General features: G+C 34.9%; 1 protein-coding gene across 4 annotated transcripts in view; it reads right to left on the bottom strand.

Moving 5' to 3' along the window:
* The window catches only part of LOC106079137 (relaxin receptor 1-like), a 327,070-nt gene that overhangs the window by 159,077 nt on the left and 144,045 nt on the right, over positions 1-23,948 (bottom strand). For 3 of the 4 annotated variants that reach the window (XM_056032402.1, XM_056032400.1, XM_056032403.1), the window contains 2 exons: positions 22,920-23,559; positions 20,989-21,353 (listed from right to left, as the gene is read on the bottom strand). In XM_056032402.1, the coding sequence (XP_055888377.1) occupies positions 20,989-21,142 (154 nt within the window). In that variant the 5' untranslated portion in view covers positions 21,143-21,353; positions 22,920-23,559. Of the gene's footprint in view, positions 1-20,988; positions 21,372-22,919; positions 23,560-23,948 lie in introns of all 4 variants that reach the window. The other variant, XM_056032401.1, reaches the window with a different exon arrangement.

Here is a 23,948-nt window from a genome sequence, read left to right as displayed (position 1 = left end):
AATTTTCCTGTTCTAAAGTACATATATCTGTTGGAAGCGCCTTAAGACATCCTGGCAGTGTACTACAAAACTGGACCACTGCGATAACGAGATGATAATACTACAACTAGCGTCCATCTCGAATTCCAACTGCCCCCTTTCCTTTCTAGACTAACAGTCTTCATTAACTGGACTGATCTACTTACAACCTGATCACCTAAGACGAAACAGAAAGTAGGTCACGGTGCTGAATCGTCCACAACAATAAAATAAGTATGCTAATAAGTCACTGGTCTAGTGTACAAGAGAACAGATGTGAGAAGCCTGTTAAGTGACTCTCAAAGACTGCAGGGATTAGGAGGAAGCAATGGAAGCAAGACATTGGAGAACGTGATGACTGTAAACGTTGGGGAGGTAACTGTGCCAGATAAAAAAAAAGAACAACTCCTGATTTATGTCCTACGAGAGTGAGAGCCCCTGTTTCTTAGAAAATAATGTTTCATGTGAAGATTATTTATGATGAACTTTGTTTATTCAAGCTGTACGTAATCTATTTTAAGTTTTCTTTCTAGTTAAACAGTATCTCGGCTTCTGTTAAGATTGTACAGCGCCACACAGATAGACTAGAGATATAATTTGTTTTACAAGATGATTCATCTTATAATGTCCTCCATCGGCATACTTTATGTGACATCACGTAGAGTGACGTAGAACTCCAACTCTAATAGTTTATCCCAGGCCTTGTGCTGACGACACGAAGAACCCACTGATCTCTTGTATACTGTAAAAACAAAGGCGTGTTTTCGGTTGCAATGACGCTGCATTACAGATTTTAATCGAAGGTGAAAAAACTATAAATAGCTAGCTTTTGGTGTATTGGGTGTACAAATAAAAAAATTTGACAAGCAAATTAGCGGTGCACTTTTGAGCTCTGCAGAATTGTATTTCTGAAGTTTTCTGCTTCCTACTATTTTTCGTTTTATTTCATTGGCATCTTCAAATTCAATTTAGAAGTCTAAGTCATACAGCGCTGGCTGTGAGTGTGTCTCTAAGTCATACAGCGCTGGCTGTGAGCATGTCTCAAAGTCATGCAACGCTGGTTGTGAGTGTGTCTTTAAGTCATGCAACGCTGTTTGTGAGTAAGTGTCTAAGTCATACAGCGCTTGTTGTGAGTGTGTCTCTAAGTCATACAGCGCTGGCTGTGAGTGTGTCTCTAATTCATACAGCGCTGGCTGTGAGTGTGTCTCTAATTCATACAGCGCTGGCTGTGAGTGTGTCTCTAAGTCATACAGCGCTGGTTGTGAGTGTGTCACTAAGTTATAAAGTGCTGGTTTTGAGTGTCTCTAAGTCATAAAGCACTGGTTGTGAGTGTGTGTCTAAGTCATAAAGCGCTGGCTGTGAGTGTGTGTCTAAGTCATAAAGCGCTGGTTGTGAGTGTGTGTCTAAGTCATAAAGCGCTGGTTGTGAGTGTGTCTCTAAGTCTTAAAGTGTTGGTTGTGAGTGTTTCTCTAAGTTATAAAGTGCTGATTGTGAGTGTGTCTCTAAAACATAAAGCGATGGCTGTGAGTGTGTCTCTAAGTCATACAACGCTGGTTGTAAGTGTGTCTCTTAGTCATAAGGCGCTACTTGTGAGTGTGTATGTGTTTCGTGTGTGAATGTTGTTTGTATTTACATCTATATTGTTATTGTTACAGTAGTTACGCTGAGGGGGCCAATTGTCTTCAAACTGAATTCCATTTGATAAAACCAGTGATGTCCAACCTAATTCCACCTGCGGGCCATTTTAATTTCCAACACTCTTCTCGCGGGCCACATGACCGAAAAGTTACAAAAACGGAAATGAAATTGTTCTGAAACTGTTTTACCAGAATCCCCTAGATTTGGTATTACATTCATGTGATATTTGACGATTATAGTTTTGTAGGCGTCAGAAAATAGCTTGTTTTCTTGACTTCAACTGTTAGCAACAGTTTAGTTACTTTTAAAACCGACATATTTTTTTGTCTCTTTTTGTTGAATATTCCCATCGATCTTCAATCTCTAGTTAATCTTTTAATCGTGGATCAAACCAAGGATGCCGCCATATTTATTTAATAATGTCAATATATATGTTGTTGTTTTTATAAAAAAGATGGATTATTATCCTAATCCACACAAAAAATAAAGATCCGCCCACATTTTTCTTGGTAGATTCTACATACATAAACACACGCACGTTAAAGGTGATGTTACCAATCCATCAGAGAAAATAGGAGATTCCTAAAGATACATTTTTCAAACTTTTTTTTTTGGAGGGAGGATTTTCTCCCCTCTGTGACGACTTTTCGGCGGGTTGGGATAAAACAACGTCCATTGCCGGATCTGGCCAGCGGGACGTTTTTTGATCATCACTGGATTAAACCAATACAAATTATCTTATCTATCTTATCTTATCTCTCGGAAAGTACGACAACAAGAAATACATATGATATACTATAAAAAAAAACAACAACAACCAGAGCCTATACTAAGTGTAGTTGTATCAATCAGTTAGGATTAGTCACATAGTTATTCATATGATTTAGCTAGACAGTTAATCTATGCGAATCGAAATTTTTGTTACCAATTGTTTTTGTTTAGCGTTTCCTTAAGTAAGACAATAACTAATTCTATGAAAAAAGTAAACTCTGTAAAAGTAACAAGACTTACCAATTTTATAACACCTATTTGCTGATTTTTTTTTTATAGCGTAGCAGAATAGGTACTAGGATACTATTAGGGGAACATTATGATGTAGCCACTGTTTTCAACTAGACTATCCCTGATATCCCTTTCTTATCCTAGTTCTCTCCCAGCCCAATTTTCCAGCATTTATCGATTGTTCTCCAACTATCTTCTACCCTTCTATAAAGAATTACTCCAGAATTAAAATAGAAACAAAGGAATTTATAACCTGTGTAGAGAAGTAAATTAAGTTTAGTTTTAATTTAGAGGACATGTCTTCGTTATGTTAGAAAGAAATGTTACTATATAACAAAGTGACAGTCAAATTGTAAAACTATTACAATGGTGTCAGACAAAAATAGAATAGAGATAAATCGATGAAACAAATCTTTACAAAAATAAAAACTTTAAAAATACAAAGAAGATTTGGTTGTTTTGTAATGAGTGGATGTACTGGTTATCTAAAATGGAAAAAAAATCGATTTCTCCAGGAAACCAAAAAAGTTCTTAAAGCGTCCGTCCGTTGGGCAAGTGCCTTTTTTGAACAAGACCTGACTGCACTCTCAGCTAACGACTACTCACACGCTACTAAGTAGATGAATTAGGTCCCCTGGAAGTGTCAAACTACTGAGTGAGAATTTCTGTCGGTTTGATTACGTGTACGAGTAAACATTTTTTTTTTTTTGTTTAAGTTTTTCAAACACTCAAAGCTGAATTGACAAAAATATTCTGGTCCACGTGTGACTGACTTTGGTCGGTTGAGTCATTTAAATGTCATGAAAGAAATAAAGAGAAACAAAAAAAGTGACGAAAAGGCAAATACAGAAGAAAACGGGAAGACATGGAGAGAGAGAGAGAGAGATGGCAAAAGTCAATATCTTTTTCTAGAAAATAAATAATTGGCAAAAATGGTGATTTAGACAGCGTTAATTAACAAATCCGATACAAATTTGTCTTTCTAATTGATTAATATTATACAGTTTTTAATATAATCTTTACATAATATACATTCTTAAATATAATCTTTACAATAAACTTTCATTAATAATAAAAATAATAATAATAATAATAGTCTTTATTTCCCATAAAGGAATTTGTCTTACAATTTGTGCATTACATCAAACAAAACATTATAACTATAGAAAACCAAAATATACATTCACATCAGATTCACGCATAATTTACATTCGAAAAGTTTATATTAGGTGGTTTAATTTTATTTAATGATTTGATTGCAAGGGGCACAAAAGTGTGTTTGTGTCTGTTTGTGTTTGCTATCAGTGTCTTGGATCTCTTTTGTGATGGCAAAATCACAAAATCCTGACCCGAAGGGTGATGTTTTATTCCAAGAATCTTTATAGTTTTCTTATGAATGTTTTTCTCAAACAGCTGACCAAACGGTGTTTGTTTTTTTACCAATGACTTTACCAGCAGCTTTTAGGCTCTATAAAATTTATTTTTATTTTTAATGTTCAGATTGCCATACCAGGCAGTAGGCAGGGATATTAAAACTTGAGACATTGCAAATGTGACCATGATAAAACATCGCATAGCCCCTTTTGCTAACATTAAATGAGGACATTTTTTCTAGGTAATCGTAACCTTTGCTGCCCTTTTTTGCTGATATAATCAGTATTTGCAGTAAAATTTAATTTATTGTCTAAGATAGTTATCTTCTATAGCTATATTGCAAGTCTAAGATAGTTCTCTAGCTATCTTGCAAGTCTAAGATAGTTCTTTACTCTAGCCATCTTGCAAGTCTAAGTCTCTACCCAATCCTTATCTCATTTCGTGTAAGAGATCTCAAGACCTGGTGAGTTACTTTTTTAAAATATATATTTTTTATCTATACAAAAACAGAATTAATTAATTATGAATAATGGATATAATTGAAGACTGGGATTTTAAATTTAAGGATTTTTAGGGCGCCCCTGAGTCCACCCAACTCTAATGGGCACCTGACTTTATTTAGGGAAAGTAAAGGTGATTGGTCGTTGTGCTGGCCACATAACAGCCTGCTTGTTAACCGTTGTTACTAGAAACAGATGACCTTGACATCATCTGCCCCATAGATCGAAAGGTCTGAAAAGGAAACTTTACTTTTTGTATGGATATAAGAAATGGTCGATTGTTCAATTGATTCTTTTTTTTGTTAGGAACAATGAATAATTGCGCAAAAGTTCATCTTAATCCAGGAATCGGAAGTGAGAAAAATAACTTGTACACAATTTGGCGCAGACAGACAGACAGACAGACAGACAGAGCAAGTTGAAATAAGCTTTGTAGGGAGAGACACGCTAAAGGAGAACGATAAAGAGAGTAGACAACGAACATAAGTAAGAGAGAGAGTGAGTGAGAGTGAGAGAGTGAGAGAGAGAGTGAGAGAGAGAGTGAGAGAGTGAGTGAGAGAGTGAGAGAGAGTGAGAGAGTGAGAGAGAGAGAGAGAGAGTGAGAGAGAGAGAGAGTGAGAGAGAGAGAGAGAGTGAGTGAGAGAGTGAGTGAGAGAGTGAGAGAGTGAGTGAGAGAGAGAGTGAGAGAGCGAGTGAGAGAGAGAGAGTGAGAGAGAGAGTGAGAGTGAGTGAGAGAGAGAGAGAGTGAAAGAGAGAGTGAAAGAGTGAGAGAGAGAGTGAGAGAGAGAGAGTGAGTGAGAGAGTGAGAGAGAGAGAATATTAAATTCTCAAAAATAAGAGACTCAGAACAAGAAAGAGACAGAAACTTAGAAAGAGAGAGGTTTACAGAGAGGAGAATGAAGAGAAGAAATTAAAAAAAAAAGAAATGAAAGATCGAGAACGACAGAGCGAAATAAAAGCTAAAAAAAATTGTCCCATTCCTAAGATTAGATTTTAAAAAAAAACAAACACCAGCCAAACTGAATGAAACGAAAGAGGAGTTTGGAAACATTTGCAACATTTAATGTCACTAATGTCTCCTTCTACAAGCCCTCATTGCATTATAAAAAACGTCTTATATCGCTCGCAGTCTTCTTCATGCAGCTATCTTGAAATATCCAAACATGCGTCTCCCTTAAGACACGCAGGCTGTCTCGGCTATCCCGGCTGACCCGACACGAGAGAGCAATGTTTAACTTGGCCGGCTATCAGAAAGTCTTGAAAGGGGGGGGGGGGTCAGGGCGAAAGGTCAAAGATGACAGGTCACAGACAAATCAATAAAACAATTTCGAGTTTAACCTTCTATTTGGTGGACATTATGGAGAAATAGAAATAGATGTATTTTATTAGCTTGAATTTAGAGTTCTTCTTGTGAGCCTTCAAAATTGTGTCTCTATAGATACGATCTAATCATAGATAAAGAGTGTTCATTTCTTTCCTTCTTATTGCTAAGAACTAATATATAAACAGGGCAAACTGACCGGCGGTCAGATAAACAAATAGACCAAGATGTACAGTGACAATATATAATATATTGGTTGAGTGATGTGTGTAATTAATTAATTTTTATATTGTTATTGTAGGTGAGCAATAAAAACTGAATTTCCATTTGTTTTGGACCAATAAAATTATCTTATCTTATCTTATCTTATCTTATCATGAGCTGAAGAGGTTCAGAAATATATAGTTAAAGAATATAATGCTATATCTGGACATAAAAAATAAAAAAAATGTTGTCCCTTTAATAACAATACGAGGTGCGGTGGCTGAGTGGTAAGGCGCTTGGCTACAAATACAGGGGTCCCGGTTTCGAATCCTGGTGAAGACTGTGCTTTTTAAATTTTGGGATCTTTAAAGCACCTCACAGTCCACTCAGCACTAATAGGTACATTATGGCCAACGACAACAGAACACCCTCGTTAACCGTGGGCCATATAGGAACAGATCACCTTTACGTCATCTGCCCCGTAGATTGCATTGGTCGCTAAATACTGTCTTATCTTATCTTATATAATACAGACGTTACTTCAAAAAAGAAGATGATTACGTCCTACGCGTCATGCATTTAGTCATGCATATTAACCAATGACTTAAATTCTGCCAAGTCACTGGGAACTTTGTCTGAAGGGAACTTTCATTTTTTTAAATAAACATTTTAGTTAAATTGGATAAATTTACGATCAAACAAATTGAATGCAAATATTTACAAATGACAACTTTATAAAAGTCACGAAAAAGAGCTACTTTAATAAATAATTGGTTAATAAAAATAGTGTTTTTTTTTCTTCTAGTTTATATTTCTGCACACGCATTACACACACTCGCCACACACACACACACACATTCGACTTTGGCCTACGAGGATTTTATTAAAAAGTAGCGCGCGACGTTTTGGCGTTACTTAATACCAACATTCTTTACATTATCCTGGCGACATGTAAATCACCGTTTTAAACCAAAGTTTGACAAAGAGATATACCATACTAGTCACGTGATATCTTACAACAAGTCTCCAGTTATTTATAACTAATAAATTAACATAAAAGTATGCATGCAGAGAGACAGAGATGTAGAAATCAACATACTTCCAAATCAACACATTCATGCAAACCAGGGCAGAGTACCAAAGGACTGGAAAGAAGCTAATGTCACCCCCCCCCCATTTAAAAAAGGAGAAAAATCTGACCCAGGAAACTACAGACCAGTATCACTTACCAGCATCACATATAAAATCCTAGAACACATAATATGTAGCAACATCATAAATCACTTAGACAAACATAATGTCCTCACACCATACCAACATGGCTTTAGGAAATATAGATCATGTGAAACACAACTAATAGGATTAATTGATGATTTTTCAAAAGGTTTAGATAATAGTGAACAAATAGATGCTATCTTACTAGATTTTTCTAAGGCTTTTGACAAAGTTCACCACCATAGTTTGCTTAAAAAATTAAATATTTCGGCATTAATGGTCCACTGCATCAGTGGATTAAAGATTTTCTGATAGGGAGAGAACAAACTGTAATAATAAATGGCTCTAAATCAACACCGATAACAGTAAACTCAGGTGTACCTCAAGGATTAGTCTTGGGTCCACTACTATTTTTAATTTACATAAATGGTTTACCAAATTGCATTACTTCAGGAACAAAAGTCAGGTTATTTGCAGACGATTGCATAATATATAGAACAATAAAAACAACACAAGACACAGATATTTTACAAAGAGAATTAGATGAATTACAGAAATGGGAATCAAATTGGAGCATGTCTTTCCACCCAGAAAAATGTCAGTTGTTAAGAGTAACAAAAAAACTAAAACAAATTAATTCCACTTATCTTATTCATGGCAAACCAGTAACACAGACTAAAAACGCAAAATACCTAGGTGTTATAATAAATGAAAAACTGTCATGGAATCCACATATTGATGAAACTACAAAAAAATCAAACAAAGCATTAGGATTTATTAAAATAAATTTCTATAAATCAAATAAGAACAAAAAACTAAAATGTTATTTAACCTTGGTTAGGCCAATAATAGAATATGCATTCTCCGTTTGGGACCCCTCAACTCAAGAAAACATTAAGAAACTGGAACAGACACAAAATAGAGCAGTGAGATTCATAACAAACGAATATTCACAATTTAGTAGAGTAACAACTTTAGTAAAATCACTAAATTTAGAAAGCCTTCAGGACAGAAGGCTCAAAAGTAAAGTAGCAATCATACATAAAACACTGAACCATAATCTTCAAATACAAAAACAAAATTTAATAAAATACTCTGAAAGACACAAAGATAAAAGCACAATCCTCGTCCCATATGCTAGGACAAATTTGTACAAATACTCCTTCTTCCCTATTGCTATTAGAGCATGGAATGGGTTGCCTGAGCTAGCCAGGAAAACCAGTGACTTGGCAGAATTTAAGTCATTGGTTAATATGCATGACTAAATGCATGACGCGTAGGACGTAATCATCTTCTTTTTTGAAGTAACGTCTGTATCATATAAGATAAGATAAGAATGTATACAGCTGTAACAGATTTAGGCGGCCTCGTTGTTGAACAACACATGCTGTGGACTTAGAACTCCTTGAAATAAATTGAAAACAACTTAATATTGACGGTAAGCGTCCAACTAAACAAAACGGTACGAGGTCAAAAAAAAAAAAGTTTAAACCCCCCCCCCCCCCAAAAAAAAAAAAAAAAAAAAAAAAACACGCAACTACTATACTATAACCTTCTAACCAAGTGACCAGGGTCCTATTGTCTTGTCCAAAGGTTCTGTCTTTATAGACTTCTCGATCTATATAGCAAGGTACATTACTCCCTGACTAAGACAATTGCTACTCCTTTAAAGAAACATTTCATTCGGAATTCGAATAAGGGAAACAAATTAAAAACATAGAAAACGTAAAATTGCATTTAAAAAAACAACTAATGAATGACCCAAATATTGATGTGTATATAGGCATAGTACCAACATAATGACTGACCATAGATTGATGTGTATATAGGCAATGTACCAACATAATGAATGACCCAAATATTGATGTGTATCTAGGCATAGTACCAACATAATGAATGACCCAAATATTGATGTGTATCTAGGCATAGTACCAACATGTCTGACACCAGAACAAACCAAACCAGAGGCGGCGATCGCCCAATGTCCTCCTGACTCACAGTTGAAAGTGAACTTGTCCACATCTCCTAGCTATTTTCAAATGCAGTCATTAAACCAAGTCTATGTATACATAGTTGAAATAAAACCTGTCCTGTATTAATCCTGCAATTTCAATTCAAACCACAAAGTAGCGTTGCATGGTAAATTCGTCAAGGGGAATCAACTCTAGGATCTGTTCCTCTACTCCTACTGTGATAGGCCTGGCACTGGCTTGGACGAGTTATCTATTACTTTGAACTAGTGATGAATGGGAAATAAATTCTTTCGTACCGGCATCAAGAAGAAGCCAATGGTTTGTCTTGTCTGTGTGTTATTAGATCTGGTAATAAGGATTAGTTCTTATCATGTCTATAAACTTATACGAAGATTGGGCCAAGTTCCCCTTACGATAACACCAGTATGTATTTAAAAGGAAGTTACACACGAATCTAAATTTGGAGCTCGTGTCATAAAGAGTTGTTTCTCTTAATCAAAGATAATTTGAACAAAAACACAAACACACATGTAAACAATATTGTTTTCGTTTGGTTTTTAAATGTCAAAAAAAATTACAATTTACATTTCATTTAAATAGTGTTTACATAAAAATATACATGGCGCCGCGATTTTAAAGCAGCTGCCAAGCAGACGGGAAAGACGTAGGGATAGTTGGAGAGACTCGCCCAGAACCGAGACGCCTGGAGGAAGTTGGTTGGTGACCTATGCCCCAGAAATGTGATGAAACATTTCTATACAAACTGTATAATCAATTAGCTAGTACATTCTTTCAGCATTGGATTGTTCATGTGTTTCACTACCAACCTATCGAATCCTTTATATTTGTTTAAATATCTTGCTTCGACCAAAAGTTGTCAGTGAGAATTCAAACTAACGAAAGGAATTTTTTTTACTGAAAAGTTTTGGTTGCCAAATTTTAATTGTATGAAAATGTAAAGCCTATTTTAATTACAAAAAACATCCCCCAATAAACCTGTAAATCTAATAGAATTTTCAAAAGGTTAATAACTAAATAAATCACAACTCAAATCAACTGATAATTAATTATTTTCCCTATAACTTATAAAGCCTAAGGTTAGTACAAGATTCCTGCTGAAACAACAGAAACAAAAATACACGTTCCAATTCAATACACTGTAGTCTAAGCTATCTTAGTCTAGATTCGGATGTTTGATATCGTAGGGCGTTATCTAGATTGGGATGTTTGATATCGTAGGGCGTTATCTAGATTCGGTTGTTTGATATCGTAGGGCGTTATCTAGATTCGGATGTTTGATATCGTAGGGCGTTATCTAGATTCGGTTGTTTGATATCGTAGGGCGTTATCTAGATTCGGATGTTTGCCATCCTTAGGCTTTATCTAGATTCGGACGCTATTTACATAGTAATCCCGGTTACTTTCTATTGGTTGTCAAAGTGTACATTTAATCTGGCCGATAAAATCATGTTCACTTTGGATGATCTAATAAGCAAGTAGTTGTCTAGTCCAACATTAAACACCAGAGAACAAATATCGAGTCAAAAAATAAATACAAAGGATTTCATTTCATTTTTATTTCTTTGTTTTTAGATCAATTTTGTAGTCCTCAAGTGAATGTGTACAAATCTTTAACAACTTTGTTTCCATTACTAAAACTAGATCAGGATAGTGTTGTCAGGTGTCGCCATACTAACGATTATATTCGTCATACAATGATCGCCATCACCCTAGGAAACACACACACACACAAACGCCATAACACCTGCGTATAAGATGGCCATCCTGCGTATTAGTTGGCCATCTCTCGTATTCTTATCTTATCTTATGAAATACAGACATTACTTCAAAAGGAAGTTGATAATGTCCTACGCGTGTTCCTAGGTCAATCTATTCCTGCATGTAAATCAAAGACTTAAATTCTACAAAGTCTTTGGTTTTCCTGGATGACTCAGGCAGCCCATTCCATGCTCTAATACCATTAGAAAAGAAAAATCATTTTTACAAAATTATCATAGCATACGTTATGCGTAGTATGCCTCTATCTATGCGTCTTTCTGGGTATTTTATTAGATTTTAATTGTATTTGAAGATTATGGTTCAGTGTTTTATGCATAATTGTTACTTTACTTTTAAATCTTATATCCTACAGTGTTTTTAAATTTAGTGATTTTACTAAAGGTGTTACTCTAATCAAATGTGAATATTCGTTTGTTATTCTTTTGTGGCCATCCCATGTATAAGTTGGCCATCTTGCGTATAAGTGGAAAACTGTAGATGTACTTTTAATACCAAGTTTAACCCTCTGCATGTAAACCAATTCGTTACGATCCTGATGCTATCCCCGCCGACCCCATCTCACTCGAACCATATATTTCCTGATTCAATTTCTTTCTACTGACGTAACAATGATTGATTTCCCCTCAATGGAGTCTTAATTTAATTTTCAATTTGGCCTACTTCAATGTGTTGCCACTTCCTGTTCATTATCTTTCGTTATTTCTCAGTGAATCACGAGGACAAAAACACCTGATTGAATTGTTGGTGCATTTCACGCCACAAGGCACACTGATCGTAGGGATAGCTTCCAGAGTTTTAGGAAAAAAAACTGACCGAATATCTTGCAATATACATGTGTACGTAGAGAGGCAGACAGATAGATAGATAGATAGATAGATAGATAGATAGATAGATAGATAGATAGATAGATAGATAGATAGATAGATAGATAGATAGATAGATAGATAAATAGATAGATAGGTAGGTAGATAGATAGATAGATACATACATACATACATACATACAGAGATAGATAGGTAGGTAGGTAGGTAGACAGACAGACAGACAGACAGACAGACAGACAGACAGACAGATAGATAGATAGATAGATAGATAGATAGATAGATAGATAGATAGATAGATAGATATAGATAGATGAACAGGTAATATGACGAGGTACCTGTCGCTAATAACAACGGAAGTGTTTTTGTGACACTTTTACAGTTAAACCCAGGAGGAAATTCTTGAGATAGTTGCAAAATATCAAAAGTTCAGAAGTGCTAAAAATTAAATTTCTTTTCTTTTGTTTAAGTTCTGGTCACTTCTTGATTTAAACTTTTAAAATATTAAAAACATTACTTTAGAATTGCAGGCTGATCCCTAATTTTGAAATAAAATATATTGTTTGCTTTATAAAATAAAAAAACAAAACACTAGTGCGTTTATAACATTTATCTTAATTAATCTCTACGAGTCATCTGATATTTAATTTTTTTTTTAATTGTGTTTAAAAAATATTGTTTTGAATGAATGTGTAAGGGACTTTTAATGGAAATGAGGACCTTATTGGACTTTGTTTTCTTAGTTTTTAAGTAGCACACAAACAATTGAGATAACTGATTAAAACGTTTGAATCAATCGTGTAAATAAACAAACCAGAAAATTAGACTTTTTTAGTTGTCGAACTTTGTTAACAGATGTGGATTATGATATCCGTGGATAAATTTAACATTTTCTTTCATATTTTGTCAAAGACAAACAAAAAGTTTAATTTGTTGGCCAGACTTTCAATAAAAATAAAAAATTATTTAGATATATTTTTTAAAATGTAAATTCAATATTGTTTGCAGGCAATTATAAGTTGTAATCCTATCAAAACAATAAATCACTTGTGAAGTCTTTACAACAAAACCAAGAAATTTATTTTGATTTGAAATGAAATGCCAAAATGAAACCAAAGTCAGATCATCTTTGAGATCCAGCTTACAGAAAATCACAACTGTGTGCTTCGTGTATAGGTGTGTATAGATATACTAGCCGGATATGACCAGCACAACAACCTAGCGCCTTGACTTTCCCCAACTAAAGTCAGTTACCCATTAGAGTTGGTGGACTCGGGGCGCCCTAAAAGTCCTGAAATTCAAAATCTCAGTCTTCGCCGAGATTCGAACCCAGGATGCCAGGTTCAGAAGCTAAAAATAGGTGAAAAGAGACTTACACATACAAAATAAACATTTTGCAATTTTGACCTTCAGTTTTTTGTTGTTAGCAATCAAAATCAAACTTCATGTTTGAAAAATTAATTTTAAAAAGTTTGTTTTATTGGCTGAAGTAATGGAGTTGTCCTTCCCTCCTGCTACCTCTTGATAATCAATGATAAATAGAATCTCATTTCCTATGTGCAGGAACATTGATGAAAAGTGAATGTCACCTTTAAAAAAGAAAACGATTACATTCAGAACTTGAGTAGGAGGAACGTAATTCAGTTTGAAAATAAACTGACCTAGACGAACTTGCTGGGTCTATTTTTTTAAACAATTGTGTATGTGTAGTTTTTTTTTTTTTTTGGGGGGGGGGTCATATTTGGCAATCTGAACAATAGACACCGTATTTCCGAGACATTGTGAAGCAGTTATTACAATTTTGTTCACTTTGTACAATGCCATGAAAAGAATCTCACTCGTTTTGATTTTGTTAAAAGATATAACCCATAGACCTTGGTTAGGCCAATAATAGAATATGCATCCTCTGTTTGGGACCCCTCAACTCAAGAAAACATTAAGAAACTAGAACAGACACAAAATAGAGCAGTGAGATTCATAACAAACGAATATTCACATTCGACTAGAGTAACACCTTTAGTAAAATCACTAAATTTAGAAAGCCTTCAGGATAGAAGACTCAAAAGTAAAGTAGCAATTATACATAAAACACTGAACCATAATCTTTAAATACAAAAACAAAATTTAATAAAATACTCAGAAAGACACAAATATAAAGGCACATTCCTCGTCCCATATGCTAGGACAAATTTGTACAAATACTCCTACTTCCCTAGTGCTATTAGAGCATGGAATGGGTTGCCATTGGTTAATATGCATGACTGAATGCATGACGTGTATGACGTAATCATCTTCTTTTTTGAAGTAACGTCTGTATTATATAAGATAAGAAGATAAGATAAGATAGACCTATATATATCTATATATATATATATATATATATATATATATATATATATATATATATTATATCTAGACTGGACATGGAGATCGTTTAACACTATAGAAAATGTCTTGAAAATTGTTTTTAAAAGTTGAAACATGGCTTTGTTTTGTAAAGTAGTTATAAGAAGTAAAGTTGTTGTTTTTTTTTCAACCCTAACCTATGTAACATGTAATTTAATTTTTAGATCTAGATCTAGTAATTGAACATCAAATATAAGAGTACTCTCGTCTCATAATTATTATTTTGCAATTTTTAGTTACATAATCTAGAAAGATCTAGGTAATCAATCAGGGGCGGACTGGCTATATGGGCAAACGGGCAAATGCAAGACACAAAGGTCCGAAAAGGCTTTTTTTTTTTATTCTTATTACAATTAATTTTGTTTTAAATTCAACAAGAATATCAACACGACAAAATACATTATACACTGTACGTATTATCATTTGCAAAATGTTAGACCGTACTTTCTGCTATGCTATGCACAAGCGGCATGGACTACTTTGATGTCTTCGAGGTTGTGTTTGCCCTAATCATTTTGCTGGTCGGCATAGGCCTTTCATTGCTCTCCCATTTTTTTTTTTTTTGCTCCTTCCCTCCCCCGTCTTTTAATGGTTCCAATGAAATTTAACCAAAAAGAGGGATGAGAGAGGTTAAGTTAGAAAACATTGATATAACACAGCAAAAAAAAATAAAAAAATAGGCGCGACAATAAGCTCTTTAACAATACTTAATATTAATTAACTTTAACACATACACACAGCCACAAAATTGCAAACCACCCAACTTATTCACAGCTCAATATGGGTATAAAGCTCTACTTTCTGCGATTTGAAAAGAAAAAGAAAGTTTCTTTTTGTTTATTTTTAATAAGATAGATCTAAAAATACTATACTTAAGGCTTACAAAAAAAAAATATTTAATTAAAAAATAAATCTAAATCAATTTTTATACTATTATAATTAATGGCAAACTTATGCTTAGTATGAAGTCATTAATGATGAAAATTATTACAATAATTTATATAGCGCTGTCACGTCCGATATTTAATGAAAGGAGATTTATATTTTAAATAATGGGTCATGGTATATTCATATACAAACCGCGTTTTTTAGAATGTACTAGGAGGAAGCAAGAGCTTTTCACATTAAGTAAGTGCCTCTCTAACCGTTCTGCTTTCTCTTATCTTTTAATGGAATGGATTGCCTGAGTCAGCCAGGAAAACTAATGATTTAGCATATTTTAAGTCACAGATCAACATGCATGACTAGATTGACACATGAAATGCGTAAGACGTAAAAATCTTATTTTTTTGAAGAAACGTCTGTAATCTATAAGTAATACCAAAAAGCTTCAAACTCATTAGGCTGCTATTGTATTGTTTATAGTTTTCAGACTACATAATAATAATAATAATAATAATAATAATAATCTTTATTATCCGTAAGGAAATTTGTCTTACAATTTGTGCATTACACCAAACAAAAAACATTATAACTATAAGAAACCAGAGTGTACATTCACACCAGACTCACTCATAATTTACATGTGACAAAGTTTATACCAGATTGTTCTTATTTAATGATTTGATTGCCAGGGGAACAAAAGAGTGTTTGTGTCTGTTTGTCTTTGCTATCGGTGTCTTGTATCTCTTTTGTGATGGTAAAATCACAAAATCCTGACACAAAGGGTGATTCTTTATTTCGAGGATCTTGTTAGCTTTTTTATAGATGTTTGTCTCAAACAACTGCCCAAATGGGGTTTGTTTTTTGCCAATGATTTTGCCAGCAGCATTTAGGATTCTATTAAGTTTATTTTTATTTTTAATGCTCAGATTGCCATACCAGGCAGTGATATTGAAACTTAAAATATTGCAGATGTGAGCGTGATAAAACATAGCCAAGGCCTTTTCGCTAACATTAAACGAGGACAGTTTTCTTAGTAGTCGTAATCTTTGCTGCCCTTTTTTGCTGATATAATCAGTATTTGCAGTAAAATTTAGTTTATTGTCTAGGATAGTACCAAGGTATTTAAAGGTTTGCACAATTTCAATAGTCTCTCCAGCTACAGAAACAATATCATTTTCCTTCATGTATAAATAGAATACATTGTGTAATCCTACGAATGCATAGATCCAGTTTTCGATGCGTTATCAAACTTTGTATATTTTGTAGAGAATTAGGCTTACACCTATAATAAAACACATTGTCTGATAGGGAAACTTTACTTACTTTCCCAGTGCAGCTAACTTAAGCAAACTACAGTCACCAAATTTCAGGAGCGTAGCCAAAAGGGGTTCTGTTGTTTCCCTTCCCCCTCCAATACAAAATCTAAAGCATTTTACCTTTTCCTACAAGTCGCTGGACTCCAGTGAATAGCAGCTTTGGTTTTTGAATTTATTTTAGCGGAAGAGTAGCGGGCTAATTGCAATGTAGATACCTCAGAATATGCATTTTTAAAGCTTAAAATAACGGAAATAAAGCGCTCCTCCGCAAGGGCGGACTGGCTATATGGGCATTCGGGCAAATGCCCGGTGGGCCGGTACCCCATTGGGCCGGTAAGGCCACCCAAAGGGCTGTATGAATGCCAGTAAATTGTTTTCAGATTTATATTATTCTCTTTAAAAGCAACACTTTGAGCGTCATGATTGAAAATATCTTTTACACTAATACTAATCTAAAGCATTGTTGTAAATATCCTTCATCCGTATATAGTGCTTCTTGTAGACGTCATTAAACTATACGCAAGAAGCTTAAGGCATCTATTTCTTATAGAGATCGGTGTTAGTGTGAATATATGCGGATGAATCTATATAGGGACCAACAACAACGTTCCAAGTCCTATAGGATGACATGTCCAGTCACATGACGAATTCTTATTTGTCTAATGGAGTTGTCACATGATCTCGAGTTGGCTTATCTACGAAGTCCTTAACAAGTCCCAAATATTATTTTGAACAGTGTAGAGATGTGTTGATTGGAATCAAAATGCAATAGAATCTAAAAAGTATATAAAAAGAAGTAGCAGAAAATACGTAATAATAACTATGTAAACAAATGTAGAAAACTTATTGATGTTTTCTCTCAGGCACTAGAGATTCACCAACGTTATGATGAGAGCATATACGAATGAACAGGCTTAACGTCATAGGTAACACTAATGCCAAGACAACAAAGTTACTGACCTATGTCGAAATACAAAGAGGCTTTGCTAAATTTGAGATTTTCTTGACAGCATTTCTTTTACTGAACGTAAGGATATTAAAAAACACGTGGACATGTTGTGTGTGTGTGTGTGTGTGTAGCCAGCTCTAAGATGAAGTCAAACAAGGTTTCCAAGTTCTTGAGAAAGCAGTATATGTGAGTAAAGTAAAGTTCTCTTTCAGACCTGGTGATCTATAAGGCCAGATGATGTGAAGGTCATCAGTTTCTTTGACAATGGTTAACAACTAAAGTCAGGTACATGTTAAAGTTGGGTGGACCCAGGGGAGCCCCAAAAATCCTAAAATTCAAAATCCTAGTCTTCACCGAGATTCGAACCCAGGACCCAAGACTCGGAAGCGCTTAACCACTCAGCCACCGAGCCCCCATCACCTTGTTAGAAGGGCAGTTAAATAATGGAGGTTTAAGAGTTGTATTTGTACATTGAAGTTCATATGTCTGAGAAAATGGCGAGGAGTGAAAGTGAATCATAAAAATATGTTCGTTGATGGAGGATCATTAGATGTCTCACAGCGCTCCCCCAGACTCTCTAGCTGTCCTTGGTGATGTGTACTGTCTTTCCACTAATTAAAAGTAGAACCTATTCTAGGATAAAAAAAAACGCCCGAAAGAATGAAAGGACAGAATGTAATGAAGATTAATTACATACATATACATTGCAGAGTGGGTAGAACCCCCCCCACACACACACACACCGAAAAATCCTGGCTACGCCCTTGAAACGACATGCCATTCATTTGTGGGCCTGTTCATATGGTAATGCCCGGGCCGATTTTGATACCCACTCCACCCCTGCTCCCCCGGACTCCCTACCTGCCCTTTGGCGGTGTGTACTGTCTTTCCACTAATTATAGGAATAGAGTATTCTAGGCTAGAAAAAACGTTTGAAAGAATGAAAGATCAGAAAGTGATGAAGATTAATTACATATATACACACACACACATATATTTATATATATAAATTGCGGAGTGGGGTAAAAATCCCCCCCCCCCAAACCGAAAATATGACACGCCATTTGTGGGCCGGTTTATATGGTAATGCCCGGGCCGATTTTGATACCCAGTCCGCCCCTGTAATCAATCTATTTAAATGTACATAAGATGATTAAAATCAACAGACATGAATTATTTCGATCTAGGATTTTTGAAACATTATCTCAATGGAAACTAACAGGAAATAGCTTTGTTTCATATATTTGCGTGAATATATAGTTTTGTGATTAATAGCCCATTGTAAAGAATATCCAAGAAATGATTTTGCATTATTTCTAAACTTTATAAACTAAAGATCATTACTTTTCTAAGACAGAAAAGATTGATAGAGAGGACTTCCCTTCGAGCTTGAAATAGAGTTACGTTTATAAAAATCTATATTTATAGGTCTATGAATCGATCAATCGCGGATAAGAATTTGTTTCCGATTTCCAGTCTAGATATAATATAAGTCTATGGTATAACCAAATCTGCCATGGTGCAATGGAACCAAAGGCTAGCTATACAATTAAAATCGTTTCAAAGAAACACAAACTAGCAAAATATTTAAAATCTTAAAAAAAAAAAAAAAAAAAGCTTATCTAAGGAGTTATTCCCTAAATCGATATCAAACAAAATAATTCATTCCCATTAATTGGGTTTTTTAATTATTATTATGTTTTACTATGTAAAATAAATAATTGTTTAATGTTTCAACTTGATCCGAGCATGGGTGTGGGAGAACTAACGTGTTCCATTAAGTAAAGGCACCAAACCCTCTATAGTTAAATCTGTGAATACTGAAGGATTAATTTTCTTTGTTTGTATCAAACAAACTAATAAATCAACAGTAATTAACTGACTAATTGGTTAATGGCTAGAAAGATTGACAGACAAAAAGAGTGAGTTGATATACGTTGCGTGAAAGCATTCATTGACCAATGATTTATTTTATTCTTATAAAAGTTATTTGAGTTGGATAATTCAAAATGTTTGCACCACTGCTGGCTAAGTAACTGAACTAGCCCACAAAGTAACTAACTAACTGGTGAGCTAACAAAGTGACTGATTGACTAGCTGACCGAGTGACTCTCTAACTGATTAGCTGAAAGAGTAACTGACTAGCTAACAGAGTGACTGACTGATTGGCCGACTGGAAGAATGAAAAAACAATAACAAATGTGTTTTTTTGACAGATGCACAGATTAAAAAAATCGTTGCGTTCTATGTAGCATATGATATAAAGGTCATGTGTTTCTGTGACCAACGGTTAACAAGGGTGTCATGTGGCCAGCACAAGGGCCAACCGCCTTTTTTTTTTACTTTTCCCCAACTAATGTCAGGTACCCATTAGAGCTGGACGGACTCAGAGGCGCCCTGAAATCCCAAAATTCGAAATCTCAGTTTTCACCAGGATTCGAACCCGGAACCCTGTGTTCGGAAGCCAAGCGCTTTACCACTCAGCCACCTCGCCTCCAGATGCACAGATAGACCGGGTGAAAACAACCAGATATCAAAAACAATAAAACATATACATAGACAGTGACATTCATGTAACGTTATACATTCAAACTGGCATTAGATAGAAAATAATATTACACTGTATGTTACAAAAGGAGACACTAGAATTTGTTGTCAATACACAAGCTGAAACACTGCCTTCTGTGTCGTGTGTGTGTGTGTGTGTGTGTGTGAGGTAGAATATAACACTGTACATGGTAGACATAAATAAACAAGGAGATAGAGAATTCTTTTCAAAGCCATTTGATGTAGCATAGTTTACAATGTCGACCAGACCAGGCAGCGCCATTCTGCGAAGGCTCAGGTGTTCTGTGAGCTCTATTATACACGTTTTTTCATTCTGTACAATGTTTTGAATGCAACCTAATTAGGTGATGAATGCGTCTCTGGGGGAGATTGCAACCTAACACCCTAAGCCTCTGTATTGTCTGGGTATCTGGGTTTTAGTAAACAAATAACAAAGTTTCTCTTTATGAGATAAAACAGCTCAATTCTTCAAGTAGAAATTATTTAAAGATTGAGCACACACAATATGACCTAATTTCAATTATAGATGTACAAAAGTAGAATGAACATAACGCTTGAAACGTATGAACTAAGGAGCCTGATAGTAGAGCTTCTCGAAGTTCTCGTAGCAGAAATAACATAAAAATAATTAAAATTTCTAACTAAATATTTTACCTGTTCACTATCCTTAGTAGATGCTTTAACTTCTAGAAGCTTTCCTGTTGACACTTCTCTTGAGACCTTAACTCGTACTCCACGTGACAGAATCATATAAGCTACTCGCGTCTCGTGTAACGAGATCAAACGGCCACACATTCAAAAATTTCTATGTTAAGATCTAATTGATCCACTCAATGACAAACCAAATAACATAATAATCGAACTGTGTCTGACACTGTCTACATTTAGACTCATGTAAATATGTTAGCAATATTTGACCACATATAGGCATACAATGTAAGTACGCTCACTTTGACCCACATATAGACACACAGTTTGAATATGTAAACTTCACTTACCACATATCACGACCACAGCTGCAGCAATCACAAACATGATGAGGGCGAAGCTAAGGTAGTACTTCCTAACAACACATTCAGCTTGTCGCTTGGTAAAGCCGAGATCCTCACTGAGGCTGGAACGGGAGCTGACCGAGGCCAGTCTGTTATCCATCGTGTTGGTCAACCCTTTGACCAGCACGCAGACATAAGAACACTAAATCACTTACACAGCACATTATGAAGTTAATGTATGCTCTACGGTCCTCAGCACATTACAGATGTGTTATATCCAATATACACAGGAATGACCTTTTTTTTTAATCCAATGTTGAAATAAAACATGCAAAGAAAATGTGAACTGTTGAAAAAGTAAACGTACTGCTCTGAAGAGATGACACAAACTGTACACATTTTTCAATCAGTCTTATTAAAAATCGAGTAAAGGAATTAGATTGTGGTTAGTTATACTTTTGAACTATTCTCGGTTTGTAATTGATTCCCCTGGCTCTAGTACAAGAATATGTTTTGACCTTATTATTTTTAAAAGTGTATTTACCAAAAATAAAAAAGGTCTATTCAGTCTGTTATTATAACTTTTTTCTTAAAAGAATTGAAATGGATTTTTTGTGAATTATACTGTCATTTAAATGAGGAAAAAAAACATGATTTCAGTGTGATCTTATTTAGTCTGTAATCTTAAAAAGATTTAGTTACTCTATTCAAAAAGTTGAAATGGAATTTAAAAAAAAATTGAATGCAATCCTTTCTTTTCTATTTGCAAACTATAAAGAAGATGTTATAATAAAAATTTATTCGTTGTTTTCTTGGTTGTTGTAAAAATAACAGACATAACGCTGTATCTTTAATTCATATTGTATATTTACTCTCTAACACGGTGATGGCGAGCTATGAAAGAGAAAGCAAATACAAACTGGCTGGCATGGCGGCGTTTAGGGCTCGCAGGGTAAATTAAATGTTGGCCTCTGGGTTGACTGGTAAATTAAATGTTGGCCTGGGTTGACTGGTAAATTAAATGTTGGCCTGGGTTGACTGGTAAATTAAATGTTGGCCTCTGGGTTGACTAGTAAATTAAATGTTGGCCTCTGGGTTGACTGGTAAATTAAATGTTGGCCTCTGGGTTGACTGGTAAATTAAATGTTGGCCTGGGTTGACTGGTAAATTAAATGTTGGCCAGGGTTGACTGGTAAATTAAATGTTGGCCTCTGGGTTGACTGGTAAATTAAATGTTGGCCTGGGTTGACTGGTAAATTAAATGTTGGCCTGGGTTGACTGGTAAATTAAATGTTGGCCTCTGGGTTGACTGGTAAATTAAATGTTGGCCTCTGGGTTGACTGGTAAATTAAATGTTGGCCTGGGTTGACTGGTAAATTAAATGTTGGCCTGGGTTGACTGGTAAATTAAATGTTGGCCTCTGGGTTGACTGGTAAATTAAATGTTGGCCTGGGTTGACTGGTAAATTAAATGTTGGCCTGGGTTGACTGGTAAATTAAATGTTGGCCTGGGTTGACTGAGATTTTGTATGTCCTTCATTTAGGACTATTTTACATGAAATAGGAGTTTAACAAAGACCTGCATTTTCTATCACAAACTTTGAAAACTTAAAATTACTTTTAGGGAGTACACAAACAAACTATTTAGAAAAATGCAAGTCTGTTGAAAAGAGCACACGATTAATGGACTTAGAGAAGCATGGACACTGCTTTACAAACATGGAGTCAGAATGAGTATAACGTTTAAGTATTATAAGAAGCAAGTGAAAGAATTAAACTTCTGTTAATAGAGATTAGTTACTAGTGAACGATTAATGGATCTGTCTTGCATGACATAAACCTACAGACTTCAACACTTCGCATTGGTTCTGAAACATGGCTTCAAATCCTCTTTAAGAGAAAGTACATACATCTACCGGACAATATTGGAGCACTTACTGTTATCCGATTGCTTCTATACGATCCATAAGAATTGAAGAGTTCTCCAAGTGGGACTGCCACCCATTTGAAGGGATTGGATATTTTATTCCTTTTGTGAATGCTCAATACTTTAAGGATTTAATATTTGTCCTGTTGTAAAGTACACAGGTGTAAGAATTTAATAAATATCCAATATTAGAAGCACAAAATTACAAGGATTTTAAATGTATCTTATAGTGACACAAAGTTAGGACGAGTCAAAGTTTATCCAATGGAAATTCCCAAAAGAAAATCAATAATGATCCAAGTAGGAACAAAATGGTTGCTTCACAAAGCTAGACTGTTTGGAAATTATTCAGAATACACATTCAGAAACACATGTTGACAAAATTTAGACAGTATCCATCTACCAGCCTTCTCAAGGGCTCTCTAGAGATTGCGTCTCAACAGTACAGCTTATAATGTATTCACTGAGTGGGATAAGTAACGAGCGTTGAGGACGGATCAGTGGCTAACCTGACCCAGGGATGTCACGTGATGATGAGAGACGTCATGACGTTTTAATCAAGTCTATTAAGTGAGTTTAGGTACGTCCTTTAGGCAGACTGGTTCTTGTAGAGGTCCACACAGATCAATGGCGGTAACCGAATACGTTACTCTGTTGGGGTAGAGAGACAAAAAAACAACAACTTAGTCACGAGATATAAAAATACTGCACTCTGGAAACATGTACAACAGTTGTACAGAACATAAGTCTATTAGTTTTAAGATAAGATATTTTTTTTTATATGTCCAAACATTTGGACATTGAGTGAGACTACATTTGTCTACCTCAGCATAACTACTATAACAATAATAATATATAGTCGCTGAATGAACTCTTTATGTTGTCTGTTGTATTTATGTGTATTTTTCTGTTGTGTTGTCTTTATATGAGAAACGAGTCCTTGTAATCACAACAAATTTCCTTAAGGATCAATAAAGCAGTCTTAGTCTTAGTCTTAGTCTTAATAGATACGCAAACACAAACAGCATACACACATGGAA

Source organism: Biomphalaria glabrata, chromosome 6 (genome assembly GCF_947242115.1).
Source record: "Biomphalaria glabrata chromosome 6, xgBioGlab47.1, whole genome shotgun sequence".
Classification (NCBI taxonomy): Eukaryota; Metazoa; Mollusca; class Gastropoda; family Planorbidae; genus Biomphalaria; species Biomphalaria glabrata.
This window is presented reverse-complemented; position numbering and strand designations above follow the sequence as displayed.